At 35.5% G+C, this 27683-nt stretch overlaps 1 protein-coding gene across 1 annotated transcript in view; it reads left to right on the top strand.

Moving 5' to 3' along the window:
- ARHGAP15 (Rho GTPase activating protein 15) overlaps positions 1-27683 on the top strand; it is a 614346-nt gene that overhangs the window by 288470 nt on the left and 298193 nt on the right. The window contains exons 7-8 of the mRNA XM_012641747.1: positions 19810-19908; positions 21151-21280. Of these exons, the coding sequence (XP_012497201.1) occupies positions 19810-19908; positions 21151-21280 (229 nt within the window). The remainder of the gene's footprint in view (positions 1-19809; positions 19909-21150; positions 21281-27683) is intronic.

Raw genomic sequence — 27683 nt, 5'->3', positions numbered from 1 at the left:
GGGGGGAACCAAGGGCAACACACGTAACCTAAACATATGTACACCCATAATTTGCTGAAATAAAAAAAAAAAATGTACTTGTTAAAGGTGTTAAACAAATAGTTCATTTTATATTATACATTTATTTATGCAAAAAAAAAAGAAAGAATGATATGCAAATATGGGAATCACTGTATATTTGTTGATATCATGTAAAGAAATGTCAGGTCTTGAGGACAACTGGGAAGTGACTAGAGTGAAAGGAGAATTGAGCCCAGGAGGAAGGATTTAAATGTTTTGGGGAATAGCAAAGAAAACTGAGAAGGAGTTAAGGAATTAAGAGAAAGCCAGGGAAAGAGTTTGTCATGACAGAGAGTTAACTTCTTATAGCCACTGACAAATCAGATACGATGGAGATAATTGTAATGGGGTAGAAAAATCACTTACTGTAGAGCAAATATTTTAAAAAAAGAGTATCTTTGCACTCCTCATTTTGCTCTGGATTCCCTATTTCTTTGGGGAGGCGGAGTTGAAAGGAAACAACAAAAACAAAAATACTTGCACTTGCCAATTTCAGTTAAGTCAGTCTTCTTGGATACAACCTCTTGTGAGTCTGCCTTCTCGGCCTTCCTTCCCAATATGGTGCCTAGGTGAGAGGAGATTATTTAGTCTCGTAGCAAATAATGGAACGCTCTCTATTTTCTATGTCTTTCATTTATTCATTCGAGAAATACTTATTGAGTACTTACTATGTGCCAAGCCCAATTCAAGGTCCTAACGACTCTGCACAGTGAATAAACAGACAAAAATCCCTGCCCTCGTGGAGTTTGCCTTCTGGAGAGAGTCATTGCTGCTCACTTTGTTGTGGTTGGTCTGGTCTACTCCTCCCTGTCCTCTATCCTCTGTTATTCCATTAAGCCTGCCTGCTTTTTGTTGTTCGGAGCTTTCAGTGCATCTGTGTCTGCTCTTGTGGGCACAGGGACACAAAGGGGCTCCTCCATGCCATTTACCGGTGTGTCTCAGGCGCCCCTGCCCTGGCTGCCCTGCCTACTGCTCCCCCTTTTACCCCATCCCCACCCACGAGAAGCCCACGATCAGGCAAAGGTTTTCTCTCAACATACTGTCTCACCTCTAACCCCTCCTGGGACAGGGGTCAGGACCACCAGCTCCCTTTTCAGGGACCCTAGGAGGCACCTTCAGTTTAATAATAATTCTGCAAAGTCTCCATGGTTGAGGTATTTGTTTCATTGTTGTTTGCTTCTTTGAAGTTGCCATTGCAATGATAACTTCTTGGAAAAAGTTGGTCTAAGGGGTAGTAGAGTGTGGTGCCTAAGTAAGCAGAAAGATTCAATTTGGGTCTCTGGGGTCTTGTCAGTTCTCTTTATCCTCTACTACAAAGGATTTAATTCCTGCAGCCCACAATGTGTGCTCATTAATTCTGTCATATTAATATTTTTGAATTGCATTTTATAATTTATCTGTTCATAATGATCGTGTACGTGGATTATAGAGGTATATACGACATATGCTTATGCATATGTGTAAATAGTTACACATGCTTTCTCCTGCCATTTATTTGAAGTGTATTTATCTTCTTTCACAAATACACTAGGAGCAGAGCATTTGGGGGAGGGAATAAAGAAGGGGTGGTTACAGATATATCTTGTTCTTTACTTGTATGTACTTAAGATGGATAATTATATGTCCTTTGCCTGACACTTTGCTGTGGGATTTTCATGAATTACATTAAATTATTGCCACGATTCTGTGAGGTAGCTACTCTTTTTATCCCAACTTTACAGCTGAGACTCAAGCACCAGGTAGCGATGTGATTTGTGCAAGACTTGAGCTTGGGAATGGCAGGCACAGATGTGACCAAAGCATTATCTGGAGAGCCTGCATGTTTAAGCTTGAGCTATACTGTCCAAGCTCTACTGTCTCTTTTATGTTCTGTATTTATACTCAAAGTTACAGGCTCTCATTTTGTCAGACATTATCAAGATATAAAAGAAATTAAAGCCATAGTCCCAAAACTGAGAATGGGATAAGACATATCCAAATGATGTAATACTACATGACTACTAAACATTTTGTTTATCAAGAGATTACAGTAATTTGAGAAACAGATTTTTGGAGAAAGATAAAAACCTGGATCCACAATCAGATGAAAGTTTTTGCAAGTACTGGTGCAGTGGGGTTTTATCTGCCATGATCTTCGGAACAAGAAACTCAGACCAATAGAAATGGTACATTTGGGGTATGATAATTCTACTTCTTATTGTAAGAAAATGTGCATGGCTTTGGATTGGATTGCCCTAGTAGCACCTGTTAGCTTAGAGTTACTTACAGGTACTGTGTCCTATGAGAAATGCTTGTCATAGGCCAGATGATAAGAATAGGAGAAAGAAAAACAGTGGGACTTTGGGGTCCCCAGAACAGCGATGGCCAGCCTCATGCTAAATGGTGCAGTAGAGAAAGTGTCCCCAATCTACTTGTTCTGCACCTTTCCATTCTTTGGAGTCATAGTTTCTCTTTTGTTCTAAGATACCTGTTGCCCTCAAGTTTTTCTCCATGCCGCCATCAAAATTCTGTTTCAAATACCTAGGGCTGAATGTGTCTATACAAATAAAACTATAAAAGTCTACTAAGATTTTAAACAAAAACCTTAAAGTAGTGAGATACACTTTGTTTCTGAAGAGGAATTCTTACTATTTGCAAATTTTTCATTCCTACCAAATTAATATAGAATTGACATACATTCCTATCAAAATTCCAATTGGATATTCTGGGAGAAGAGAGGAAATATTTAAAGTTGGTTTGAAAGATTTAGGATCTTTTGGATGATTTCTAAGAATTAAAATATAAATTTGAAAAATCACAAAGGAGCAATATCTAAAGTTTACAATATAAAAATTAAAAATAGCACATTTATATATAAATACAGTTGACTCTTGAACAACGTGGGCTTGAACTGTGTGGGTCCACTTATTTGCTGATTTTTTTAAAAAAAATACAGTCAGCCCTTTGTATCTGTGGGTTCCTCAACCAAGTGCAGATGGAAAATACAGTATTCACAGGATACAAAGCCCAGGGATATAGAGGGCCGGATTTTTGTATCCAAGGATTTCGCAAGGCTGAATGTGAGACTTGAGTATGCATGGATTTTTGTATATGTCAGGGTTCTGGAACCAATACCCCTCGGATACCAAGGGACAACAGTATTTTCATTAAAAGTGCCATTCAAAATAAATTGGGCAAAATATATGTGGTAACAGTTAAAAAGGTTTAATAAACTTACTAAAGTCTTTATTCTAATAAATCTTAACAATACTAAAATTGAAAAATGTAAAAGAACATTAGCAACAAATTCTATGAAGAAAAAAAGCACAAATCCCTAATTCTAAAAGAAATGCAAACTTAACAAAAAATGATATTTTTCTTATGAAATTTGCAAAGTACACAACACGATATTAGGAGAAAATACGAACTAAAATGGGCTCACTTTTAAATTTTGATGGGTTAATACAACTTTGAACAATCTTTCTAGAAAATAATTGGTAATACATTTCAGCAGCCTTTCAAAACTGTATTATTTGACCTAGTAATTCTTTTTCTAAGAATCTCTTCTAAGAAAAACAAATCAGAAATGTTAACAGAAAGTCATGCTTATACACTGTGGCCTCATTTATCATGACGAAAAATGGAAACAGCTAAATTGTGGGAAAATAGGAAGACCATTAAATATATTATGGTAAATCTCTATAACAAAATGTTATGAAGACATTAAATTGATGCTCTCAAAGAAAAATGCCATAGAACAACTTTCATGATATAATGTTAAAAAATACAAATAAGACACAATATTATATATTTAATTAACCTCTGTATGACTTACATAAAACCATATATGTATATACACATATGTAATACATACATTAAAAAATCTGAAAGGAACTACATTAAATATTAAGAGGGCTATCTCTAAGTACTGTGATTAAAGGTGATATTTATTTTTATTTTATATATATCTAGTTTTGCATATTTTTAAAAATGTTCATTTATGTATTTACAATCAGAAATAGTTTTAATATATTTTGTTAGGAAAAGTAATATTATATCGATATCTGAACAAATAATTATAGAAAAATATTATCCCTTCATTTAACTGTCTACAAGCCTTCATCTAAAGGAATAACATAAATAAAATCCCAGACCTTAGACAGCAGGTTTAGGGAATTAGTTTGTCATCCAAAGAGGCTCCTTAACGCTCCTAGAATCACACACTACACGACAACTGACAGTACTGCCAATATAACTTTTAAGGTGAGGTAAGCATATATATACTGAAGTCTCACTTATGGGAAATGTGGGAAAACAGTTTGCCAGTACATAAAGAGATTACCCAAGTTCCTCAAATGTAGTGGCCGTTTTAGAATATAGTAATGATAATGGCCTAGAAGAGACTCAACTTACTCATTTACTCATTTTTTGAGGCTGAGAATTTTGGAAAAGAATGACATGAGCAAAGAGAAGGAAGAGTGGAAGTTGGAAAAAGAAGAGGGGGTAATCTCAGAGCAACAATCATTCTGAATTGTAGTGCTGTTGAAGATGGCATGGAAGAATCAGGATAGCTGGGGAAATTTTTATTGTATATCTGAAATAGACCAGCTCTGTTTTACCGGCCTTCTGCCATCGTATCATCTGGGTTACATTACAAGAACAATCTACTCCACACAGAGCGTAAGTCTCTGGTTATTTTGGTGCAGGGATGATAAGTAAGTTTTACTATATTTAATTATCACAGTGACAAGTGTTCTCTGAAAGCCTTGATGTAGCTGGAACCTCAGCCATAATTTACCAAGAAGTCTTTGGAGTCTACTTTCAAATCTTGCCATCGTGGGCCCTTTGAGAACCCTGACTTTTTGTGATTATTCTCAAGATATCCTGTCAGGTATCTGTCTGACATCATGGGAGCGTAAGGGCATCTGTTGATGGCAAGGAGAAGACCATGGAATCATATTCTCTGATAATGTTTATTCCACATCTGTGATTTGTGTCCTACAAGGCTCTTGGGACTTAAACCACATGTGCTATATTTGCATTAATGGGAACTTGAGAAGGAGAGGCCATAACACTATTAAAATGTTTAGCTTTTGCTCCCATCACACAGACACATGCTAATAACTACTCCCAGACCTTGTATCATGGTGCTGCAGGATGCAGCATGGAGTGCACTCATTGTTTCTATACAAGGGACTTAAAAACAAATAGCTGCCATCTCTTGTCTCTGATAGTTTGCCAGGCTTTTAACTTCTTTGGTTTTTCCCTCTTCAGATCATGGTGAGGTATCTCAAATGTATTCCAAACAGCACATTACCCCAATTCTTTGTTTCTTCTTTTATAAAGAAACTCTTGCTTTAAGGTATATTTAGAAAACCCAGGGTCTAAGCCAAATTCCAAAGAACCACATCCTAATTCTACTTTCAAGTGGCAGGAAATGACTTAGTGCAGAATCCCCCACACACAGGGTTATTGATCACCCAGGCCTAATAGTCAAAAATGTGAAAAATATTCTGGAAGATTTCCATAGGCTTAAATATCCCATTCTTAAATTATATATAAAGACATTTTGAAGCATCTTATAAAAGAGAAGGAGGGAAAGGAAGGGGAAGGTATGACAAAGGGAGGGAAGGAAGCAGGAAAGGAGAGAGAGAGAGAGAGAGAGAGATTGCCAATGAACAGGGCTTGAAGATGGCGTCTTTAATTACTCCCTAGGCCAGTGTTTTTCAAATTGCATTCAAGACCCTTTCGTGAGTCTCAAAAGCAATTTAGTGAGTTGGGACCAGAATTTTTTAATGCAATCAATTAAAGAAAGAATAGATCAGAATAGAAGGTATCAGACTACATCATATATAGTAAGGTGAATAATATTTCATGAAACTTTTGTTTCAGTTATGTGGTATATGTATACATACATGTGTGTGTGTTGTGTACATATATACACACAGTATATACATTGAATATTATATCTACTCAATAATAGATGAATGAATGGATGGATATAGAGGTACATAGATGATAGAGTTGTGTGTGTGTTTGACAGAAATAAAGAAGGAGAGGGATAGAGAGAGAAAGAGAAGGGGAGATAAAGGTACTGGTTGGCAATGTAAATATATTTCTTACCATGGATCATGGGCAAAAAAGTTTGAAACCCATCTCCAGATTATACCTTAAGGGCCTAACTTTGGAATAAATTCTTCCCTTAGTGCTCCTCCATCTGCTTTCAGGTAAATTCACAAGCAGCATATAAATCTAATCTGATTAAACCTCACACTTTTAAAGAAAGCGTTATGGATGAAACTCAGTAAAATATGGATCCAATGCTGTGAGTCATTCACCAAGGGTAGCAGATTACAAACCCAGCACTGGTTCTCATGATGGAAAAATATTCACCTGAATGTCCTGCTCCTCAGGCTCCTAGAGAATGATAAATGACACAACAGTTCATAGCAAGCCTCAGAAATTGGGGGAGCAACTCACTGTACTGATGATTTTTAGATATCACTTATTTATGGATTGGGATTTTTGCCAGGGATCAGGAGTAATCCAGTTAATGGCAATAGAAGCATCTTGATGGAGCTGGCAGAAAAACCCTATAGTTGGGAAAACTATTACAGAAAAGTTTGAGCCGATAATATTGGAAGGAAGCATATCTGCTGGACAGAATACAGAACCTAAAAAGTAAGATAACAGAAAACAGCCCAGGCTGTTAGAATTAGGGTGTGAGTTCCAACCAGAAATAACAAGGATATTTTAACAGGCCAATTGGATGATTGCTGAATACACTGACATGACTTATTTTCATGTACTCTTAAAGTTGGGCTGCAAGTATGTATTATTTTTTGATTAAATGTGTAATAATTTAAATGGCTGAGACGGATGGAAGGTGGATTTGAAGAACTAGAATGGGGTACGGTGAGGATCAGGCAAATGCTCAGAAGAGCCCCAGTTCCTAAAAGGAGGTGTCGCAAAAGGACCTCTACCAGCTGAGAGGCCCCGGTACACTACATAAGCCACCAGAATAGGGAATCACAAGCCAAGAAACAAAAAGGGTAACAACCACAGGACTGAATGTCAGTGAAGACGGGCTATCGACGACCAGGTGCATTCTCAACTCTTAGGGCCTGAGATCATGTCACATCACCTTGGAGTGAGTTAAAGGTCTTAATTCAAATGCCAAGCAGCTGAAAAGCCTGGCATCTAAAATTGAAGGCAGTGGAGCAAATGCCTGAGCAGCGTGGAAGGGAGGGAAAAAAGTACAGGAACCAGAAAGAGCCTTAGAAAGCCCAGGGGGCCACAGAAGAGGCATTCTTCATCAAAAAGAAGCCATGTGTCTTCCTTTCACATAAACACATCGGTACAACCTTAGGAAATAGTGCTGTGTTGACAGTTACGGAAGTTGCAACACGGATCCAGCTTTAAGAGCATGTCCCCCCTTCTCTGACACTGTGGAATATCTCTGCTCAGGGATGATCACTGCTTGCCTCTTGCCTCATTTACCAAATAAAATTTATGTTTTCTAAATTTCAAGGCCTTTCTTATGTGGATACCAGAACTCTGTGATGTTAACCTAAGCCAACTAAGCTATCGTTCATTGTGTACTCCTTTACTGAGAGTTTGTGGAATTCCACGTACTAGGCTAAGTGCAGGGACCCATGGTCTGGATGCTCAAGGTGTAGTAAGGGCAAGACTGTAGATACATGTAATAGTGAGATGGACATCCTGATGGCATAAGTGCAGAATGCTAGAGAAACACCTCTCTTTTGACCTCTAGAGATTATAAAAGCTTTTCCTGAATAAGTGATGTCTGAGTAGTTTCTTGAATGAAGAGGAGGAGCTTGCAAAATCCAGGTGATAATGAATCAGTCAATAAATCTAATAATAATAACAATATAACAACAGTATTTCTAAGTTCTCACTTTATAGCAGGTATGAAGATAAATTCTCTTGGATTAAATTTCGTATAGCCCTTCCAATGTTCCTATGAGGTAGGTATTATTGTTTTTCTCAAGATTATAGGTGAGAGTATTGAGACAGAAAGATTTAAAATAATTTGCTCAAAGTTACACAGTTAGGAAGTAGAGGAATTGAAAAGATTAGAGACAGACAAGTTAGGAGGTGTTTGATGACATATATTAAAGAATTAATGTTTTATCCTGAGGATGAAATGGATCCATTTGATGCCTTTTACATAGCATGTGATAGATCGTCTTTCTATAGTCTAGAGCAGCAGGACCCAACACAACACAACTTTCAAATCACTTGTGGAGCTCAGTAAACAAACAGATTACTAGGCTCTATTCTAGAGTTTGATTCTTTAGGTCCCAGTGAGCATGAGAACCAGATTTATAAAGATCTCCAAGTACAATGCTGATACCAGTCAAGTTAGGAGTTCACTAATGAGCAAATGTAGAGAATAGATTATAAAAACACCAAATGGCAGTAAGGTGATCAGACCAGAAGTAACAGTGTCCTGACTGTGATAGATACCAAGAGAGATGTCAGAACCAGAGATACAAATTAGTGGGATTTATTGGTTTATAAATCTGATTTATTATTAAAAAAAACCAGGAATGGTAACATTCCAGAGTGTGTCTCTAGGTGTAAAGAATCATGTTTTACAAGAGAATGCTGAGTAACACCTCCTAAGGGGAAGGGATAAGTGGCAGGCAAAGAGCCCACAAAGAGAGCTTAAGGGCAGCTTCTTAATGTCCTCTAAAGTCATTACATTCTTTCCTTTCTCTGGATCTTTGTATAAGCTGCTCCTGTCACCTGTTTTATCCCCCTCCCTGACTCTTTTTCTTCTCCTAAATCTAGTCTGTCCTTTTGAGGTCCTTCTGCAACATTCTTCCCAGAGTATTCCAGTATGCCCTCAAAGGAACTTTGGTTTGTTCCATGAAAACTATTATGTGTTCCATCTTGAATCATGATTTAATTGTTGATTTTAATGGTTTTCCCATGCTGGTCTTGCACGTCACACTAGATTATAAGTTCCTTAAGAGCAAAGGTCACTGCTAACTTTTCCTGGTATACCTCACACTTCCTAGAATTGAACCCATGGAAGGTATTCACCAGATGCCTAAAGATCAGTGGTTGGTGAATGACATCCTAGGGTTGTATGTGAGGACTAGTGATCCACAGGTGCCAATATATACAAAATAGACCTGGTTTGTACCTATTGTCCTGGTGTAATTTTTAATGATGCCCTTTTTGTGCCTTCAAAATTGTTATCGTTAGGATAGTAAATTACATAGTCACCCTACTAATAGTGCAACCAATACATATTTTTTTAAAGCTTAATATTTTTAAGTGATACTATTTCCCACACAACTGTAATTTTGTTTTGAGGAGTAAAGAGTGTTAAGGTGTTTTTGTACACATTTAGCATGGAGTGACATGTCATTCCAGATGTCTCCATTATTAGGTGAGTAGCCTGTTGCTAAATTGACAGATGTCATTGCCTATTATATAGTCACAGGTGTTTTGCTTTTTTAAATACCATTAAATTATCTATCTCTCTGTCTATATGTATACATGTTATATATATATATATAATTTGCTACTGTATATAGTATTTTATATATGTGTATATATGAATTATGTATATTATATACCACTAACCCTAGTTTTAGAAATGTCAGATACTTTTTCATATTTGCTTTAAAGATAACTCTTTTGAGTAAATAGTTATAGATATTCCCCAATAGGCAGAATTATAATTTTTGCACATTTTCAGGAAAAATATTTTAACACTTTCAGTTTATTTAAGCCTATAATTGATGAAAAGGAGAAATTTCTCCTCATTCGTGAACTTCCTAATTACACACATAGTTAATCTATCATCCTTAATAAATGATGCTGTTTCATAGAGAGCAAAATCTAGATCATCAGGCTCTTGGTTCAACACAATTCCAAAATTATCAGAAACAAAAGCAAGCTTTTACTATATTATTACCTTTACTTTTTGAATTATGCAGTTTGGATTCCATACAATAAAAAAAAATCACTAGTTGATTACCAAATCCCCACCTAATATTTGTTCCTCTGCCCAGACCACATAGCAAGATAGCAGGGGGAAAAAAGAACATTCTTTCTTGTGGTTCACACACTCTGCAAGGGCCATTCCCAGTTCCCTCATTTCCCAAGACAAAGTATCATTAATCCTATGGGAATGGTTCATGTGTGCCTTGGCTAATCTGTGTTTACTAGCACAGTACAGAGGTGCTCTGTTTATGTCTGAGAAAATAGTAATAAATCACAGTTCTTCTTCAGATCATAAATACACATTTATCTTTAGAATATATCACCGACTGAGTCATTTTGATGTAAACATTGCACCTCTTAAATATAATGATGATAATAGAGACTGTGAATCTACAGATTTGCACAAGTGCTCTCTTTTCAATAACTGAAAATATTTAAATCACAGAAGCTTTAACATCCTATGGGGAGTGGCAGACAGACATATCAATAGAGTGGGACCTACAAAAGTTGCAACTATAGTCTATGAGTAATGAATAAGACAGATTCACTTCCTTCTGTAAAGGAATTATAGTGCATTTTATAAGTTGGTATGTTCTGGCTATGCTGTGACCAGCAGCCCAGAAGTGACTGACTCAGAGGGATCAATCCCAGGCTCCTTCGCTCCTTATAGCTGTCATCACACAGAAAGGGCTCTATGGTAAAGTGTTGGAAACAACACAAGGTGAGCAAGCATCTGCAGATTTCCTCATTCAGTCTGATCTGCTGAATTTGTCCAGTTTCCTGAGATTGATAAAGAGACCAACTTTGGGTAGGAAGTCCCCAAGATCACCAAGAAATTATGTTGTAGTGACGTTGCCATTCCTTACTTTTTGACATCCTTGACTAGAAACTGTCTCATTTGGCTATAATTTTACTTGAAAATTAAAGCACAGATTTTTATATGTATCTTCTGTTCCCTGAATGCAAAAAATATAAAATACACCTACTTTCATTTCTAAGTGGCATTATTGTAATTCAGCAGATTTCTGTTTTTCACCAAAACCTGGAGTTGAATTGTCTTGAGCCGGAAGGCATTCAAACTGCTGGTTTTCACTTAGCTGTATTTCTCTCTAAGCATCTAATTGTTTCAAAAGTGATGTACTATATGCAAAAACCTGAATCTAATGCAAATAAGTCTGTACAGCACTAAAGCTAACAGGTGTTCTCATTAATGTAAGTAGACATGGAACAATTCTTGAATGTTTTATAAACACTCATAATCATGGCCAAATATGTTACAATAGCATAGAGATACTTACATATTGTAACATTTTATTCTTGTTGTGCAATCTCAGCACTTATTAATAGGAGACATGTGTGAGTAATAAACTGGTGGCAACAATACCTGTTTCTGCTTAAGTCAATGTATCTTAAAATTAGCTGATACTTCTAAATAAAATTATCAGCAACATAACTACTGCCACATTCTCCCACAGTCTGGTTATTTATTAATATTAAGAGTGCTTTAGTAAAATTAATGGCTGCAATGTCAACAGACCAGCAATGAGCATTTTTGCATCATAAGGATTAACTCTTAAAAATTTTGATCGCATGTCCAATTTCCCATACTGTCTACTCCCAATTAGAAAAGTGCAGCTAGGGTGAGATTCTTGGATGATATAGTATAGATTATCCCTGCAAAACATTTGGGTGGCTTTGGAATACAATTAATAACATTCTATTTTAATGATATTCATGGAAATACAGACCACTCTTGGCACTTCCTGGGCCCTCCAAATTTAATCCCATTGTCTGAAGGCTAAGATTTGTTGACTGATTGGAAAATATAGTCTTTAGACTGCTGTTCTCAATCTTCAAAATAGTTTGCCTACTCTACTCTGATAAAGTGTCATCAGTAGATGTCAAAATTACATTGCTTACATTACCTAAAAGAATGCAATTATATTGTAGCCTTCGAAATTTTATTACAATGGAGCATGTGTTAAATATATTATGACATAGCAAACAATGGAATATTATGCATTCACCGAAAAGAAAAAAGTAGATAAAGTTTATCTATTTATTATTTTCTTAGGGCTCCTTATGTGTTGGTCATTCAGCCATGCACATAGACAATTGGCATTGGCCTCAGGGTGGTTACAGCTTAGTGGGGGGAAGAGAAACACCAACATGGTATTGCAACGTAGGCCAGTTTCTGCTATGACAAAGGAGAAGCAGTATATCCTGAGAGCACTTGGAAGGAAGGGACATCTGTTTCAGAGGAGCCTTTATTGAAAAGCTGAGATCTAAATTGATTTAAACAGTATGATAGAGAAAGTCAGAGGGGTCTGGGCAGCAGGAACAGCCTGCTCTAAGGGAAGAAATGGGAATTAGGATGGGGCAGCCGTGGAACAAAAAGAATTTTCAGCATGGCTGGATTGTAGAGATGCAGAAGAAAGTGCGGAGCAGGGAGGCTGCAGAGTGGGTCGGTGCCAGAGCACACAGGGTCTGACAGGCCGAATTAAAGAGTTCGTGCCGCACTCAAAACAGCTGTGGGAGCCTCACAGTGATATCTAGCAGAGGAATGGGATGATCATATCCAAGTTTCAGAGAGCTCACTTTGGCTTGAAACATGGACTGGAGGGGATAACATGGGTGAGATGAGGGAGAGAGCAAAGGGTATTGTAACTGAATCCTCACGGGAGATGATTGTGTTACAGACAGTGAAAAGTGTAAAAAGTTTCATTAAAGTATACATGATATTTTCATTGAAATATAAACATGTATGTAATGTTGTCCATAAAAAGGTATGGACAAAGAGATAGCAATTCTGTATATCTTGGGGAAAGAGAGATTTTGTGTTTATATTACGTTTTTGAATTTGTTAAAATGTTTTAAATTGAGCATTACTTAAATAACGACAGTAATAATAAAATCATACCAATTTGAAAATGATGAGGACAGCAGATTCCCAAGTGTCGTGTGACGAGGTAAGTAATTGTGCATAGTGAGTATAGCTCAAGCTGGAAGCTGATCTGTGGTTGCCAGGGAATGACTGGTAGTGACAGGTCCCAGAATAATTCATTTATCTAGAGACAACTACTCCCCCAAAGTTTAAAAATTAACATTAAGAGCAATAAAACTCTAAGCCGATATCTTTATTTACCAACTGCTTTGATTAGTCACTTTTTCAGTCGTTTTTCATATGAGCACCACAGGCAAAAGTTTTGGTGTAGCTGACTGCAAAACTGTGGAAACTGCTAAGCTATCTACTAATTACTTGGATAGTATTCTTTTCATGAATATTGAGAAGACTGTTTCTCAGTACTTAAAATATTTTAACACAGATAAAAGAAGGAAGATGAGTTTTTGTTTGCTTGTTTGTTTGAAATACATTTGAACAAAATTTAGATTTTGTTAATAAACAGAAAAGTAGAGTGGGCAGGTGATATGGGGTGTGAGTGTTCATTGCAGGACCAATTTTATTATGCAGAACAAATCTCTGTTGTAAGAATGCATGGACCAAATTATTTGGGTGTCAAAGATACAGCTCAATTTCAATTACAAAGCATTGTTTCTTGAAAGACTGGCCTTAAACCTTAGATTTCAGAATGCACTTGAGATCTGCCGTGTACATAGCTCAACATTTGTTTACTTTCCATTAAATAAGAAATTGCTTACATGGGCAGGTTATTTTGATATGATGACACCACTGAGGGTTCCAATAAATGTACATGCAAATCAATCAACCCCAAACACATTGAAAAAATATCCAATAAACATCTGGAAACTAATGAACGCACATTTGTTAACACAGGGGGAGCTGTGGAAATGCAGGATCCATTGGTGGCCTGGCTTATTTAGTAGCATGTGGATTTAGGAACATTTCACAGAGTCAGAAGAAACGGAGTAATTATAACATAAGGTTCAACATCTTTAGATATGTAGAACATTTTCCGTTGCTTAAAACAAATATTCCCTGAGAAAGTATAAAACATTTTTCTGACTTGCAAAGTTTTTGCAGTCTATCATTTAAATTACTTAAATAAAGGGAGCTTTACTGCTCCCCAAAGCTGAGAATATAACACCCTCCATGCATATTAGCTTGATCTTCTTGACAGACCAGAAAAGTGTTTGTGTGTGCCAATTAAAACAAGAATGGATCCCTAGTGGCTTGTTCCTCACACAACTTCTGAAGACTGCTATCATTGTTTGCTAGGGTAACCCTGGATAAGGCTGCTATCCAAAGTAAACAAACTTTTCAAAACTTTCATGACAGATGGGGATTACAAACGCACTTTAATGAGCGAGTTGCCAAAACAACTTTTTTTTGTAATCAGCATATATTTACTTAACATCTAGCAACATTGGGAACACGAGGCAGATACTTTCTCACAAAATGCTTTAACAAGTAACATTTTTGGAAAGACAAATTGAAGACCTTTTACTTCTAATGGATATTTTACGCTTCGTTTTATGTTAACTTTGCCCGCAATGTTAAGAAAAATGTTAAGAGTTACTCAAACCAGACTGTAATTTGAGACGGACATTCAGCCTGATCATGTCATTTCTTTGGTGGTCATAAACACCTCTGAGACCAAGTGATTTAACTGTTAGTACAACCATAACAACCTTCATTTGATTAGCTATATCGTATGTGGAGTGTGATGCAAGATGAAAAAAATGTGAATCTGTGTGCTTTTTTATTAAGTACTACTTATTGCTTCAGTGTTAGGTCTTGATATCTCACTATGATGTAGCCAATGTATATATCTATGTTTTATTCTGTGAGTATTCAATAAAGATATGGCCAAAATTAATATCACAAAGTAATTCATACTCACTTCAAATTAACTTAGTGTATTTTGGCATAACTTTTTATTTTTACTTAATTTAATTCAACAATTCAAATATAATAATTTCATCATGAAATCCAAATTATCTGTAAATATCATGGTAATTAAATCCATTCCTCTTATCCACTTATTTCTAGAACCACTATAGCGATATCATTTAACAAGTTTTAGGGCTCTTTGAATATTTGGCATATTTTATTACATATTTCCTACATACAATTTCAGCTTCATTAAGATGGAATAACCCCTCCTTAGGTTCTTAGTCAAAGACTGATTTTAAGCAAAATGTGAATGATACTTGTTCAAATGTAGGGTTGTTTTAGTCCTTTCTAGGATTTGAAGGAGCTTTTGGATGCCCCAATGCTGTCTTAGATATATTTTTTTCATGGCAATAGAGTAATTGTTTTTGAAAAGAAAAAAAAATGGAGTAAAAGATTTTGTGTGATCTTTTAAAATTGGGCTACCTTTAGCCAACTGTAAGGAAACTGGCAACTTTGTCTAAAGTCACCATTCCAGATTTCACAGCTAAAACCAAATCATCATGGCCCTTTTCTGTTCACACACACAGTCCTTGACTGTACACTGTTTGCTGAGAACTAGTGAACTAGAAATCAAGATCTTTGTAATCTCTTAATTCTATCATTTAAAATGATGCCAATTTGATAGAATGGCATTCTCATTTTCCTCATTTGCTTCATTTTCTTCATTTGCAAAATTACTTTATGATAGTGGAGGGAAGCTGCATTTGGAGAATGTTTATTATGTGCTTTGAGATCATTAAAGCTGATATCACTTTGCATACCAAGTGGTAGTATTCATATCCTTAATATACTAAAGTTCTGATACAATCAACCTTTAAAGAATAACATATCATGACCACCAGTTTATGCATAATTCCATGATGTAAATGTGCCGGCGGTAATTACTCCCTCCTCTGGAATCTTAACATGAACATTGTCTGTGCCACTCACATTGGGACTTAGTATAAGCCATTTTCTATTGTTATTTATCTTTGTATGCATATGTCCTATTTATCCAAACAGATTGTGTGTTCTTGGGGTGGGGGCTGTGTATCCCTAGCTTCCAGCAATGTGCCTGTACTTAATGGATGCTTAATCAGTTATTGTTAATGTTTAGGAGGATGTTCTGTCATGAACTTGTCCTCTCTAGTCTTCCAAACATGGAATTATTGTGGGATTTATTCTGCAGTTGGAAGGGTGGTACTATCAAAGAGAGGAGAACATGTCATTCATCATCTCATGCATCTTTGGTAATATCCCCATGTGCATTTGAAGTCAACTGGAAGAGAAGAAGCTGACAATGTTTAACTATCAAATATGTTTTGCTGACAAGGTATCTATCTATAGCATAAAGTTATCCATTGATCATTATCGTATTTTTTTGGTTATTATTTATAAAAACTGGCAGTGACTAAATTAAAATATCTATAACGTTTATTCTGTGTAGCTGTGAATAGCTTTAATTCGATTGTTTACCTTTAGTTTTCTCAAATTCTCCACAATACATTCATATTATTCTTATAATCAGAAAAAAATGAAGTTCCAAAAAGGTTGTGTTTCTATTCTAGTAAACAAAAGTATGGAAACTTTAGTAGTATAAATGCCATTCTACATATCTCATTTAAGTTAAAATCTAACATTATAAAATAGAACTGCCAATATGAATATTGACAAGGGTAATATTCAATTGACAATATTGAAAAGGACAATACTTACATAAACATAAACACTACTCCTTAAAACTCTTTTAAGTGTTTTAAATTAGCATAACAATATTCCATTTAATTAAAACCTAAAAAACAAATTTCTTCCCTCTTCATCTCTTACCAGTGAAGTTTGGAGCTTGCACATACCTGCCTCCATCTTCAGAGAAACCACGAGATCACAGACAGTTCCAAGTCCAAGGGAAAACTATTGTTAAATTAATACCAAAAAGCCTTAAGTAATGCGCCTACTCTGCATGTCGCTCAGTGGACATACTGCTATAGTTTCCTGGGCATAAATTTGTTACCAGCAAGAATTTAGATGGACCTTTATTTAGTGTGAAAAAGTTTGAGGCAAATTTCCCCAGATGGGTACTGAAAGGCATTCATTACTGACAACACTAACACACTTCATTAAGACTGCTTTGGGGCCCGGATATATCCCTTTAAAATACAACCTGGTGGTAATGAGGAATTTCAAGACTCATTTGCCTAAAGTGGGTTTCTAAGTAAAGTGGAGACCAGCAGCTCTTATCTAAACCTGTCATGTTTTCTGTAAGTTCTTCCTTCATCCCTTCACCCCAGCATCTGTCACGGAGGCAAAACATGATATAGAAAGAGTACATAAGCATGGCTCAATAGCAAATCCTTTATGTCTGTTATTAGTTCTACATCACTTTAGATTGTCATCATGAGTTGTTCCATCAAAAGATTTAGTCAAAGCTAACATTCTTCGGTGATGTCTTTTTTCCCCGAGAGTGTTGAAAATTCGATTGTTCAAAGTGCAAATATGATTCAGCAAACCACTTATCAGAAATCCTAAAGAGGTAATGTAAAAAAGCGGATTGAGAAACCTGAATTAAATGGGCTTTACCAGTCAAAGATTTTGAAACTACTTTGCTCTGAGTGACTGGAATGGAACAGAACAAAGTCAATTACTGACTGTAATTAAGAAGTGGATGCGTTTAAACTGTAGAGAGCAGTAGCAGACTTCTCCAGACTGCCTAGTCACTCGAAAGATTAGTGGGAAGACAGAGGAAGGGATGTGAACTGTATCTCCCTGATAGTATGTTTTGAATAAATTGCATTCATATAGTTCTCTGATCCAGCTTCCCAAAATGGATTCGTAAATCACTGATTATGTATGATTAATGCAGTAATATATTTGGACAAAAGAACTTTTAAAATATATTTTGCTTTTGGTTGTGTTAGCAGTAAAAGATCCCCTCTGCATTGCATAACATACACCAAAAATGCAAATGGACTGCTAAAGTACTTACATTTTATCGCTGTTCGAATTCACTAGACTGAAAACTGAACTTTGTAGGCTCTTTCGGAAACTCTCATAATACAGTAAATCTAATTATGTTTGTTTCTTGTACTTTTAAAATGTTCCCTTTTATAATTTTAATAATGGTTTATTTATACTGGCAGAGGAATATTGTATTCAATTGTACATTGTGCTTGGGCTAATTCATTTTTGTGTATGTTTACAAATTGTGGTTTATATAATACATTCATAATCAAAATATTTAAATTTAAATTAGGATGAAGGTAGAGGTCAAGGACATTGCTAGTTTTCTTGTGTTAGTTAGAAATGACCTTATATTTTTAGATGACTATTTCTGAGGCAATATTCTATAAAGTAAATATTTGGAACTTTATGTGAGCAAAGAACATTGCAGTGGTGTTCAGATAATTAGGCAAACATCACCTTAGTTGTCTTCTACTGAGTACACAAAACAGCAGACTATTTTGAGCCCTCTCATATCTTACATGCAGTTTTATAAGGGTAGGGGATGATTGGTCCCAGTAATCTGTCAAACTCTAGTGTGGGTAATTAAATCCTATTATTTTCCAATCTTTCACTTCTTATAATTGCATACACTTTGGACAGTTCCTCTCCTTACAGCAGAGCCTACATTTGATACTGGAACCCGTATCACTCAAGAATGGTTGCTTTGCAGTACTAGGTAATGTCGAATGTCTGTGGAGTTTTTCTGAAAATAAATGCACATGTGTAATAGAAGATTTCTTAAAAACTCCAAGATTGTTGTCATTATATGTTGCCATAAGAATCCTTGAAACCTTCAGAATGAGCCATTTGGGGTAATAATTGTCACTTTAATGACAGAATTATAGAGACGGCCTAAAGCATGATTTGTGGTTTTCTGAACCTGTGCGGCATTTCAGCGTTCACCTCCTGTTTAGAGCAAGTAAGGCTGAGAAGAGGTGACTGGCTCCTGATTGAGTATTTTGAAATGTCAGTCCTCTAAACCTCTGAAGCCTTACTTGATGTGTGACAGTAGTCAGGAAATGTTCATCTTCCTGTTGCAACAAAAAGTCAATAATACGAAGGGAAAAATCTTCACAGCTCAGATTGATGGCCTAATACAAAAAACGTGTCCACACCCAACTCTAATCAAATTCTTCTCTAAGTAGCCCTCTATGTGTGAAACCAAGAGCGCTGCTCTGTTTCGATAGGGTCACATCCTTCTCTCACAAGTCTGAGGAGAAAAAGAATCACTAATAAAAGATGTATAGTTACATGCTAAGCATTGCCAACTACTTAGCAGTGCAGAGAGTCAGGAACCCGCATGCTCATTTGATAAACACTCTCCAGGAGAAATTCGAATATGTAAATGAACTTTTATTTTAATATACTCCCTTTGTGGGGAAATTGGTCCTTTATTAATATCGTATCAATCTTTATGACAGGAAAATAGAAATAGCCAAATGTTATTCACGTGAATGAACTTTCAGGAGTCTGTATTCGTCTTTTTGGTAAATAATTTGTTTTAGAGCCCTCCATAAAAGGAAATCAAATATAGAGATACCATTAAATTTGAAAAAGACAACCAGGAAAGAGCCAAAAGTGCAGAATGAATCCTGACACACTCGTGTGCATTTTTCTGCACGGTCTGACTTAAGTGTTTGCTGTCTGCATTGCTCCGAACTTCCTGGCTTATTTCTCCTCGAGTTGGAGTAATTCGGCTTTAGCCCTACTCTGAGTTAATCGTTCTATTATTAAAACAATAATGTATTTGTTATGACATGAAAAAATAGTTTATAGAGAGCAGTTCAAAATGCTTCCAGTTCCCAGAAAGACAATTACTGGAATACATGAAAATATTTCAGTGTATTAAACTGTGTTTTTTGAAAGCATATTTTTTTAAAATGTAAGAGAGCTATCTTATACGGTTTCTTTACCTGTCGATTTTTTTTCAGATCACAACAGTATCAGGAAATGAGTTCCTTCTCCAGTCAGATATTGACTTCATCATATTGGATTGGTTCCACGCTATCAAAAATGCAATTGACAGATTGGTACGTATTTGTTTTGGCTGCTACCTTTATTAATTAAAATGTAGTCATTTAAATCTTATTGTTCAGGCATACAACACACGTGCGTTTAAATAGATCTTATGGACTGAGAGATATTAAGTTCTTTTAAGTTTAAATAGAGTCCACTAAAAAAAAAAAAACCTTTTCAGCAGACAAGATTTGTGAAACTAAATGTCATTTAATTTTTCTCTTTCAAAAATGTAGTACATTCTTTCTTTTTTTTTCTGAAATAACATGGACATTCATTTACTGGAGGCTGTAAAAAGTACACAAGTGCTTAATAACTACTGAATTTTTACATTTTCACTTTATGCAGTCCGAAAATAAATATATTCTTGAAAGTAAATATCAGTGTATTTAAGACCATAGTCTTGAAAATAAATATGAATGTATTTACCACCAGACTCACTGTTATAATACCAGTAAATAATAGCCCGTCGTACTGATTTTTATTGTTCTTCCAGCTAAGCTACATTGTCCTTCTCGTGAAAATTACCTATCTAGAACTTCACGAAATTATCCTAAATCACACATTCAGAGTATGTTTTTTCAAAGAGACAAATTACTTAAAACTGCTCGTTTCATACTGACTCTAGACCAAACATCTAATTTTAGGACACTAATATCTGCAAAATTTTGAGGAAAATTTAGAGAGTCGTTAATATGGTACACAACAGGAAAATACAACATTTTCTGTGTGATTTTATTGATACTTAATTACCGTCTTTTAGTATATCATTTTGGGATTAAAACTTTAGAAAATAAAATAACAAATTGACTTTTTCCCATCATCAGTATAGTCCCCTTATAGGGGTTTGTTGTCTTTGAGAGTGGGTGGACTCTGGGACCAGACTGCCTGCATTTGAATTCCGGTTCTATCATTTTCTACATGTGGCCTACTTTTCTCTTTTGACCTCACTTTCATCTGGAAAATAAGTATAATAATAATATCACTTATGTCATAGAATTATTGTAATGATTAATTGAGTTAATGCATGAAGAGTGCTTGGAATAATGCATGACATTTAGTAAGCACCATATGCATATATAAACCATTATTAAATTTGAGTATTGAGCTTAGTATAGAGGCCCTATCCCAAACTAATTATCTTATTTCAAACTTCTCCTTAAAATTATTTAATAAAATCAAAATAGACCACAAACTATTTAGTGAGTCTTTTCTTCCTAGTAAAATTATCCAGTCTAATTGTTTGTTTTTTTCAGCCAAAGGATTCATATTGTTCATCAAGAAACCTGGAATTATTCAAAATCCAAAGATCCTCCAGTACTGAATTGCTAAGTCACTATGATAGTGATATAAAAGAACAGAAACCAGAGCACAGAAAATCTTTAAGTGAGTATTTTCTTTGACTTGCTCATTTTAAGTCTAAAGGCAGTGCTTATGAAATATAAATGCATTGAAATGAGACTTAAGCCAAAGTCATGCTACTCGTGGAAGATTCGTAGCCATTTCCTGGGCAGGGATTCATGCACTGGAGGGCAGTCTGGGCACTTTGCTCTCATCATTGTTGGTAATGCCTTTTGAGAAAATAATTGTTCCAAGTTCATGGTCTCTGCTTACAACAAACCTCTGAGTCTCTGAGTAATTGCCATGGCGTTCAGATTGGTGATTGATTTTGAGAGTGGGAAATGTCAAGCATCTCCAAACCTGGGTATGCTGGCTATTTGACTTCCATACATTAAAAAATATGAGTGACCACCACAGTTGGCCCAACTTGAGCCAAGAGGCTATGTAACTTTACACACTTTCAGACCACCAGAAAGATTTGGAAAGGCACTTTCTAGAGGCTGATTGAAAATGTGGGATGTGAATTAGATATTCTCCAAGATCACATCTACTTCTAATATTCTAAAAATATTTGGGGTTCTAAACATCCTAAAAGAATATTTGAAGTAAAAGAACTGGTCTCATCACTTACATAGTGATCTTGAGTATCTTTCTTAACCTTTCCCCAGCCTGCTTCTTCCTCAATAAAAGCGAGTTATGAAAACATGTCATACATATCTCAGAGTTGGTTTGAGTCTCAACCTTCTGAAAGAACAAGTAGATATCTTTGGAATCAGAAGAAACCAATTTCCCAAAGTCTTAGAAATTATGGTATCTTTCTTAGATCTTCTACCTAGCTACCCCCAATCTTCTGAATCACCATTTTTTTCTGCCATTCCTCTCTGATCAAAGATCAGTATACTTATGTCCTATTTTTTTGAATTTAAGGAGAACTCAGTGAGTTGAGAAGAGCTGCTAATGGACTAAATGTACATGTACCTGTATACAGGTGTATGTGCCTCATGTTTATTTGTGTATATATACATATGTGTGTGTATTAGGAAAGATATATATGAATATGTATGCACATATATGTACATAAACACACACACACCCCTATGACAGGGAAGGGAGAAGCTATTTATATTTGATAACATATCTTCCAAAGTTGAATTATTGGTAGTCACAAATCTAGAAATTGCATGAGAACTTAGAGTAGAAGCACCCTTTCAAAATTAAGTCATTATTCAAAGACCTATGCTATAATTTTCAACAACTGCTAGATACATACTTAGTTGGCCAGTTGTGCTAAATTGGATTTTAAGATTATGTCTAGAAAATGCATGATGTGTTAGTGAAGAGATAACAGTGCCATTTAGAGAGACTTCCATATAATGGTATAGTTTGGAGTTATTTCACTGAAAGAACGTTTTCTTTAAATTCCTGGTCATTGTCCTCTTTTACTTCATATGGATTCAGACATAGGTAAGATTTCAGAAATAGAATTCAATTGTAAGTATATATTTGATGTTAATTATATACACATTTTGTAGTAGATGTTAAAGCATATGTGATACAATGATTAGCAGATCTGGAATCTCAGATATAATTGCTGATTTGGAGGAGATCTTGACATGCTTCTAAACCATGAAGCTAGGAAGAAAATAAAGGTTTTCAAAAAATATATTTGAGAAACACTGAGGCTAATGGATTCTGTATTGAGCAACAGTAACTTTAAAAGTTTTAAGATGTGGCCAGCCGTGGTGGTTCATGCCTATAATCCTAGCGCTTTGGGAGGCCTAGGCCAGTGGATTTCTTGAGGCCAGGAGTTCAAGACCAGCCTGAGGAACATAGCGAGCCACCCTCCTCCTCCCCTGCCATCTCTACAAAAAATTAAAAATATTAGCCAGGTGTGGTGGCATGCACCTGTAGTCCCAGCTACTTGGGAGGCTGAGCCAGAAGGATCACTTGAGCCCAGGAGTTTGAGGTTGTAGTGATGATGCACCGCAGTCTATCCCAGGCAATAGAGGGAGACTCTGTCTCAAAAAAAAAAAAAAAAAAGTTTTAAGATGCTACTGAAAAAAAAAAAAATCTTACAGATAGGATATTCCCTACTTCCTTTCAGAATTTGTTTTTAATTGGGAAAGACAATTATTTGTCTACTTTGAGCTTAAATCCAATCCTGCTTAAAGACAAAGGAAAAGACACATGATTTATTCTGTTTATTTCAAAATGTACCTAATTATACAATGACTTCATATTCACCTTTTACTTTGAAGTTAAAAAAATGATAACAAGAAAATATTGAGCACTTACTGTACACCAGGCATTGTTCTAAGTGCTTACCTTATATCAACTCATTTAATCCACCAACCCTAAGAGGTAGGTACTGTTATTTTAAAGATGACAAAATGGAGGCATAGCAAATTAAGGTCACTTGTACAAAGACAAGTTATGGAGACATGTTTCAAATCCAAGCAATCTGATTTTAGATCATTACACTATAGCGAAGTGAACAAATAAAAGGTAAACTTAGTTTATGTCAACCTTTGACTTGGATGGGAATATTACATTAAAAATAAGATCCATAGAAATCAGCAGATTTAAATCAGAACCCAAAACTTATTGGCAAAAATATTAAAACCAGATGTTTTCATTGAACTTTGATTTCACTATTAAAATGAAAGAGACATTTAATCTTTAATGTTCGTCGTAATTTTAGAAAATCCTTCATTTCTTTATCTTGGTGAATATGTATAGTTGTAAGCCTTTTTTAGGGCCAGTGTATTTTTGCAACATAGGATACAGTTAATATCCATCTTTATGACTTTGAATTAAGTTCATTCAATATGTATGTATTCATTTTCATTTGAAAGGCATAATGATTGACCCACCCACACAATTTCAAATTAGACTATGCATTTGAAATAGAAATTGGCATATTTTATAGTTGATGCTTTTTAAAATATTGTTTTCAAGTAGGAAATACCCTGTGTGAAATCCTCTGATCTCAGTCCTGGATTTGAACACACAAACTTAGGTTTCTTAAAACATGCATTCAGCTTTATGTCACCCTCTGGAGATTAAATAATTATGTGGAATCAGAGATTCACAGTATCCGCTTCCTTATTAATAGTCTAAGCACAAACTTTATTGTCAGTTTGCTGCCTTTGGCTTCCTATGCCCTTGATGTTCCCACGAGTTTTGTCGCCAAGATTGTAGGCAGATAAAGCCAGAATTACTTTTTTTAAAAGGCATGCGAACATCATTAGCAGCTAACAGGTGGTCATTTCATTGTCCAGTTTGTCTGTATAACATGGGAAAAATATGTTCTCTCAAAAAGTGAATACAGAAAGTTGTGTTTACATATACTTTCCTTTTTAAAATATGATTCTAACCTGCCAACACTATTAAGTACTAATCAGATATTTTAAGATATCATTTGAGTCTAACAGACACGAAGCCAGAAAATTCAATGTAAGGGCCAAATCACTGTGGGAAATTCAGGACACCAGCCTGGGATGAGAAGAGGAGAGCAGCTCTCCAGGGAGGGCTGTTATGAAAAGTGCAGAGCCAATCAAAGATGGAAGATGTGAACATATTTTTCCGAGGAAAGAGAAGTGTCTTCCATGGATGGCAAAGGGAGGAAAGGCCCAAATGTAATAAATCTTGCATCAGATAATCTTGGAGAGGTTTCTTAACTTTTCTGAGCTTTACTTTCCAGACTTATAAAAATGGATCTAATACTGTCCTTACAGGATCGTGTGAGAATTTGAAATTAGGTATGTAAATACTTAGCTCACAGCAGGCACTCGATAAGTAGGAGCTCTTAGTATTATCCTCTGTGTCCCCAAGCAGATGGCACCAAAACAGGGCATGAGCCAAGGATGGTGTCTGATGGAAGATGGGAGCAGGGCATCTCTATTTGCCATCCTATTCCCTGAGTGTACAAAGTATAGGGAAGAGGAGCCAGAACTGGAGATGGGAGTCATGGCTGCAAAAATCTAAACCTGAGCAGCTGGTCTTTCCCCTGCTGACTCCCCAGGTGAAAATGGCAGCCAGGGCATTCTTGGGAGCAGCACACCAGGAGAGAGTGGAAGGGAGCCAGGAGATGCTCTTGATTCTTTTATGCCCAGAAGAGCATGTCATTAAGAAGTTCTAGTTGATGGAAAGGATTACACATCTAGCCTTTTCACTATTCCTTTAGACAAAGCTCTCATTTATTCATTCAGGAATGCATTCATTCTTTTTTATTAACAAATACAATTAAAAGTATACAACTGAAATTCTTGACTTCACTCATCTGTGCTTTCGATTTTTAAAAAATTTATTTTTGTATTTAGGTGATTCTTTAGTAGTAATATATCTCATGCTTATCAATTGTGAAATCATATAATCCATGAATGTAGAAACCTTGGATAACATTTATATAGAATTGACACTTTTAGTATTATAAATAAGCACCCCTGAAAATGAATGTGAGTTAGAAGACTACAGTCAAAAGGTAAGAGAACTAAAAGGAAATAGATTTCCCTTTAGTTGTCTTTCAAGTTATCCTAAAAATAAATGTGTTGTAGGTGAAATCCTAAAAGTATTTAAATGTGGATTTCCCAATTCCATACCTCCTTACTGATATGTGTAATAAGAGTATATGTAATATGTGTGTAATAATAAGAGTATATGTATTTAGATTTGGATTTCCGAATTCCATATCCCTTTAATGATGTGTGTAACAAGGCAACAGGGATAAAATAGGAGTGAAAAACTTGAATTGAGATATTTATACAATGTAGAAAATGAAAATGCCGTAGATCTTTAATGTTATCTTTGTTTTAAAAATTTGCCTGTGAAGTAATCATGAATATGTCACGTGAAAACAAGTTTGATAGAGAAGGCAGTAATTTTTTGTGTTAATCTAAATGATTATTACACTGGCCATCCACAACTATAAGTAGGCTATGTTCTCAAAATCCACTTGTAAATTGGTCGGGTAGACCTTGACACATTTTCACAGGGAAACCACATACCAGGCCACAAAAGCACACTTGAAACTTCTATAGTCATTTAGAATGTTGTTTCTAGGGAACAGCTCATTCTGAATTTGCTGCACCTCTGGCCCAGAGATCTAAGACTTCTCAGTGGCGTTGCTTTCCACATGGTTTCCCTTTTCCTCCTCCCTGACTCCTGTAACTCCACCAAAGCAAATAGGAGTCTCAGAACGGCTTTGGCTAGGAGATTCCTGGACCCTGAAAATCTCAGACAAGGAGGGATAGTGAAGCCTCAAAGTCAGAAGAAGTCACGGGAAAAGGAGAGAATGAGGGACTGATTAGGAAGTTTTTGCGTCATTGGTAGAGAATAAGTCCCCAGCAAGACAGATGTTCTTTGTAAGAAATGTGTATAATGACAGATTAAGTCTGGCATTGTCCCAAATGTTAACATTTGGCGAGTCTAGGTAGTGCATTACAAGTGATCACGATGCTGTCATTTCACCTCTTCTGTATATTTAAAAAGTTTCCCAATTAAAAACTGGAGTAAACACACATACACACACACACAAAGTTAGACATTGCCCATGTGCCTAATTCAATAAACAAATATACATTTGTTCTAATTGTGACTTGAAAACTTTAAGGAAAGATCAAATTTTCTAAATGTGAGTTACATGAAGACCTCTTTAAATAAAACATTGCTAATTCATTGTTTTCCTACTTTTTCCCTAAAAAAATCAATGTTTTTTTTTTTTTCTTGTGACCATCATGACCTTCCTGGTAACTATGTAATTAAGAAAACTTTTAGGATGCTTATTATTATCCAAAATGAAAAATTCAAACTTGTTTCTTGGATAAATATATAATTAGCAATTGTTTAAAACACATACTGTGAAGCCTGTTCTGGAGACTCGTATAAATACATATTTTAAAGTTTCTTCTTATTAAGAATTTTGTATAAAACAGCCTAATCCTGCCAATGCATGAAAATAATAAGATGAGCAAGCCATCTGCCAAGAAAATGAAAACATTTCACAGATAAATCATATCTGGTATTGAAGAACTAGAAAGCTCTTACCTGGAAATAACAAAAACATCATAATATTTGTGTAGAATATTATGGGTTATTATGTTATCGAAAGGACAGAGGTTTCTGATTGGGTAAGATGATCAATCACCTCACTCTTTATTTTTCCACAATAAATATTGCCACTCTGGCACCAGTTTCATTCAGTATCCACTTGAGAAAAATAAACTATTGAACTAAGATGTGAAAATAAGTCATTTTATTTTACTGTAGTTATAAGGCAAACAATATCTAAATAATAGCCAAGTGTCAATTCTTTTATCAGTTGTTTTCCGCAGGTTAAAGGAGTTCTTTGTTTGAAAATATTTCAGTTGGTAAAGAAAAAAATGGAAAATTTGTACATGAAAATTGATGTCGTTAAAGCTGGCAAATTTTTTTTTTTTTTTTTTTTTTT

The sequence above is a fragment of the Propithecus coquereli genome, unplaced genomic scaffold (assembly GCF_000956105.1).
Source record: "Propithecus coquereli isolate 6110/MARCELLA unplaced genomic scaffold, Pcoq_1.0 Scaffold169, whole genome shotgun sequence".
In the NCBI taxonomy this organism is placed as follows: domain Eukaryota; kingdom Metazoa; phylum Chordata; class Mammalia; order Primates; family Indriidae; genus Propithecus; species Propithecus coquereli.
The sequence above is the reverse complement of the archived record's forward strand: the minus strand, read 5'-3'. Positions and strand labels throughout refer to the sequence as shown.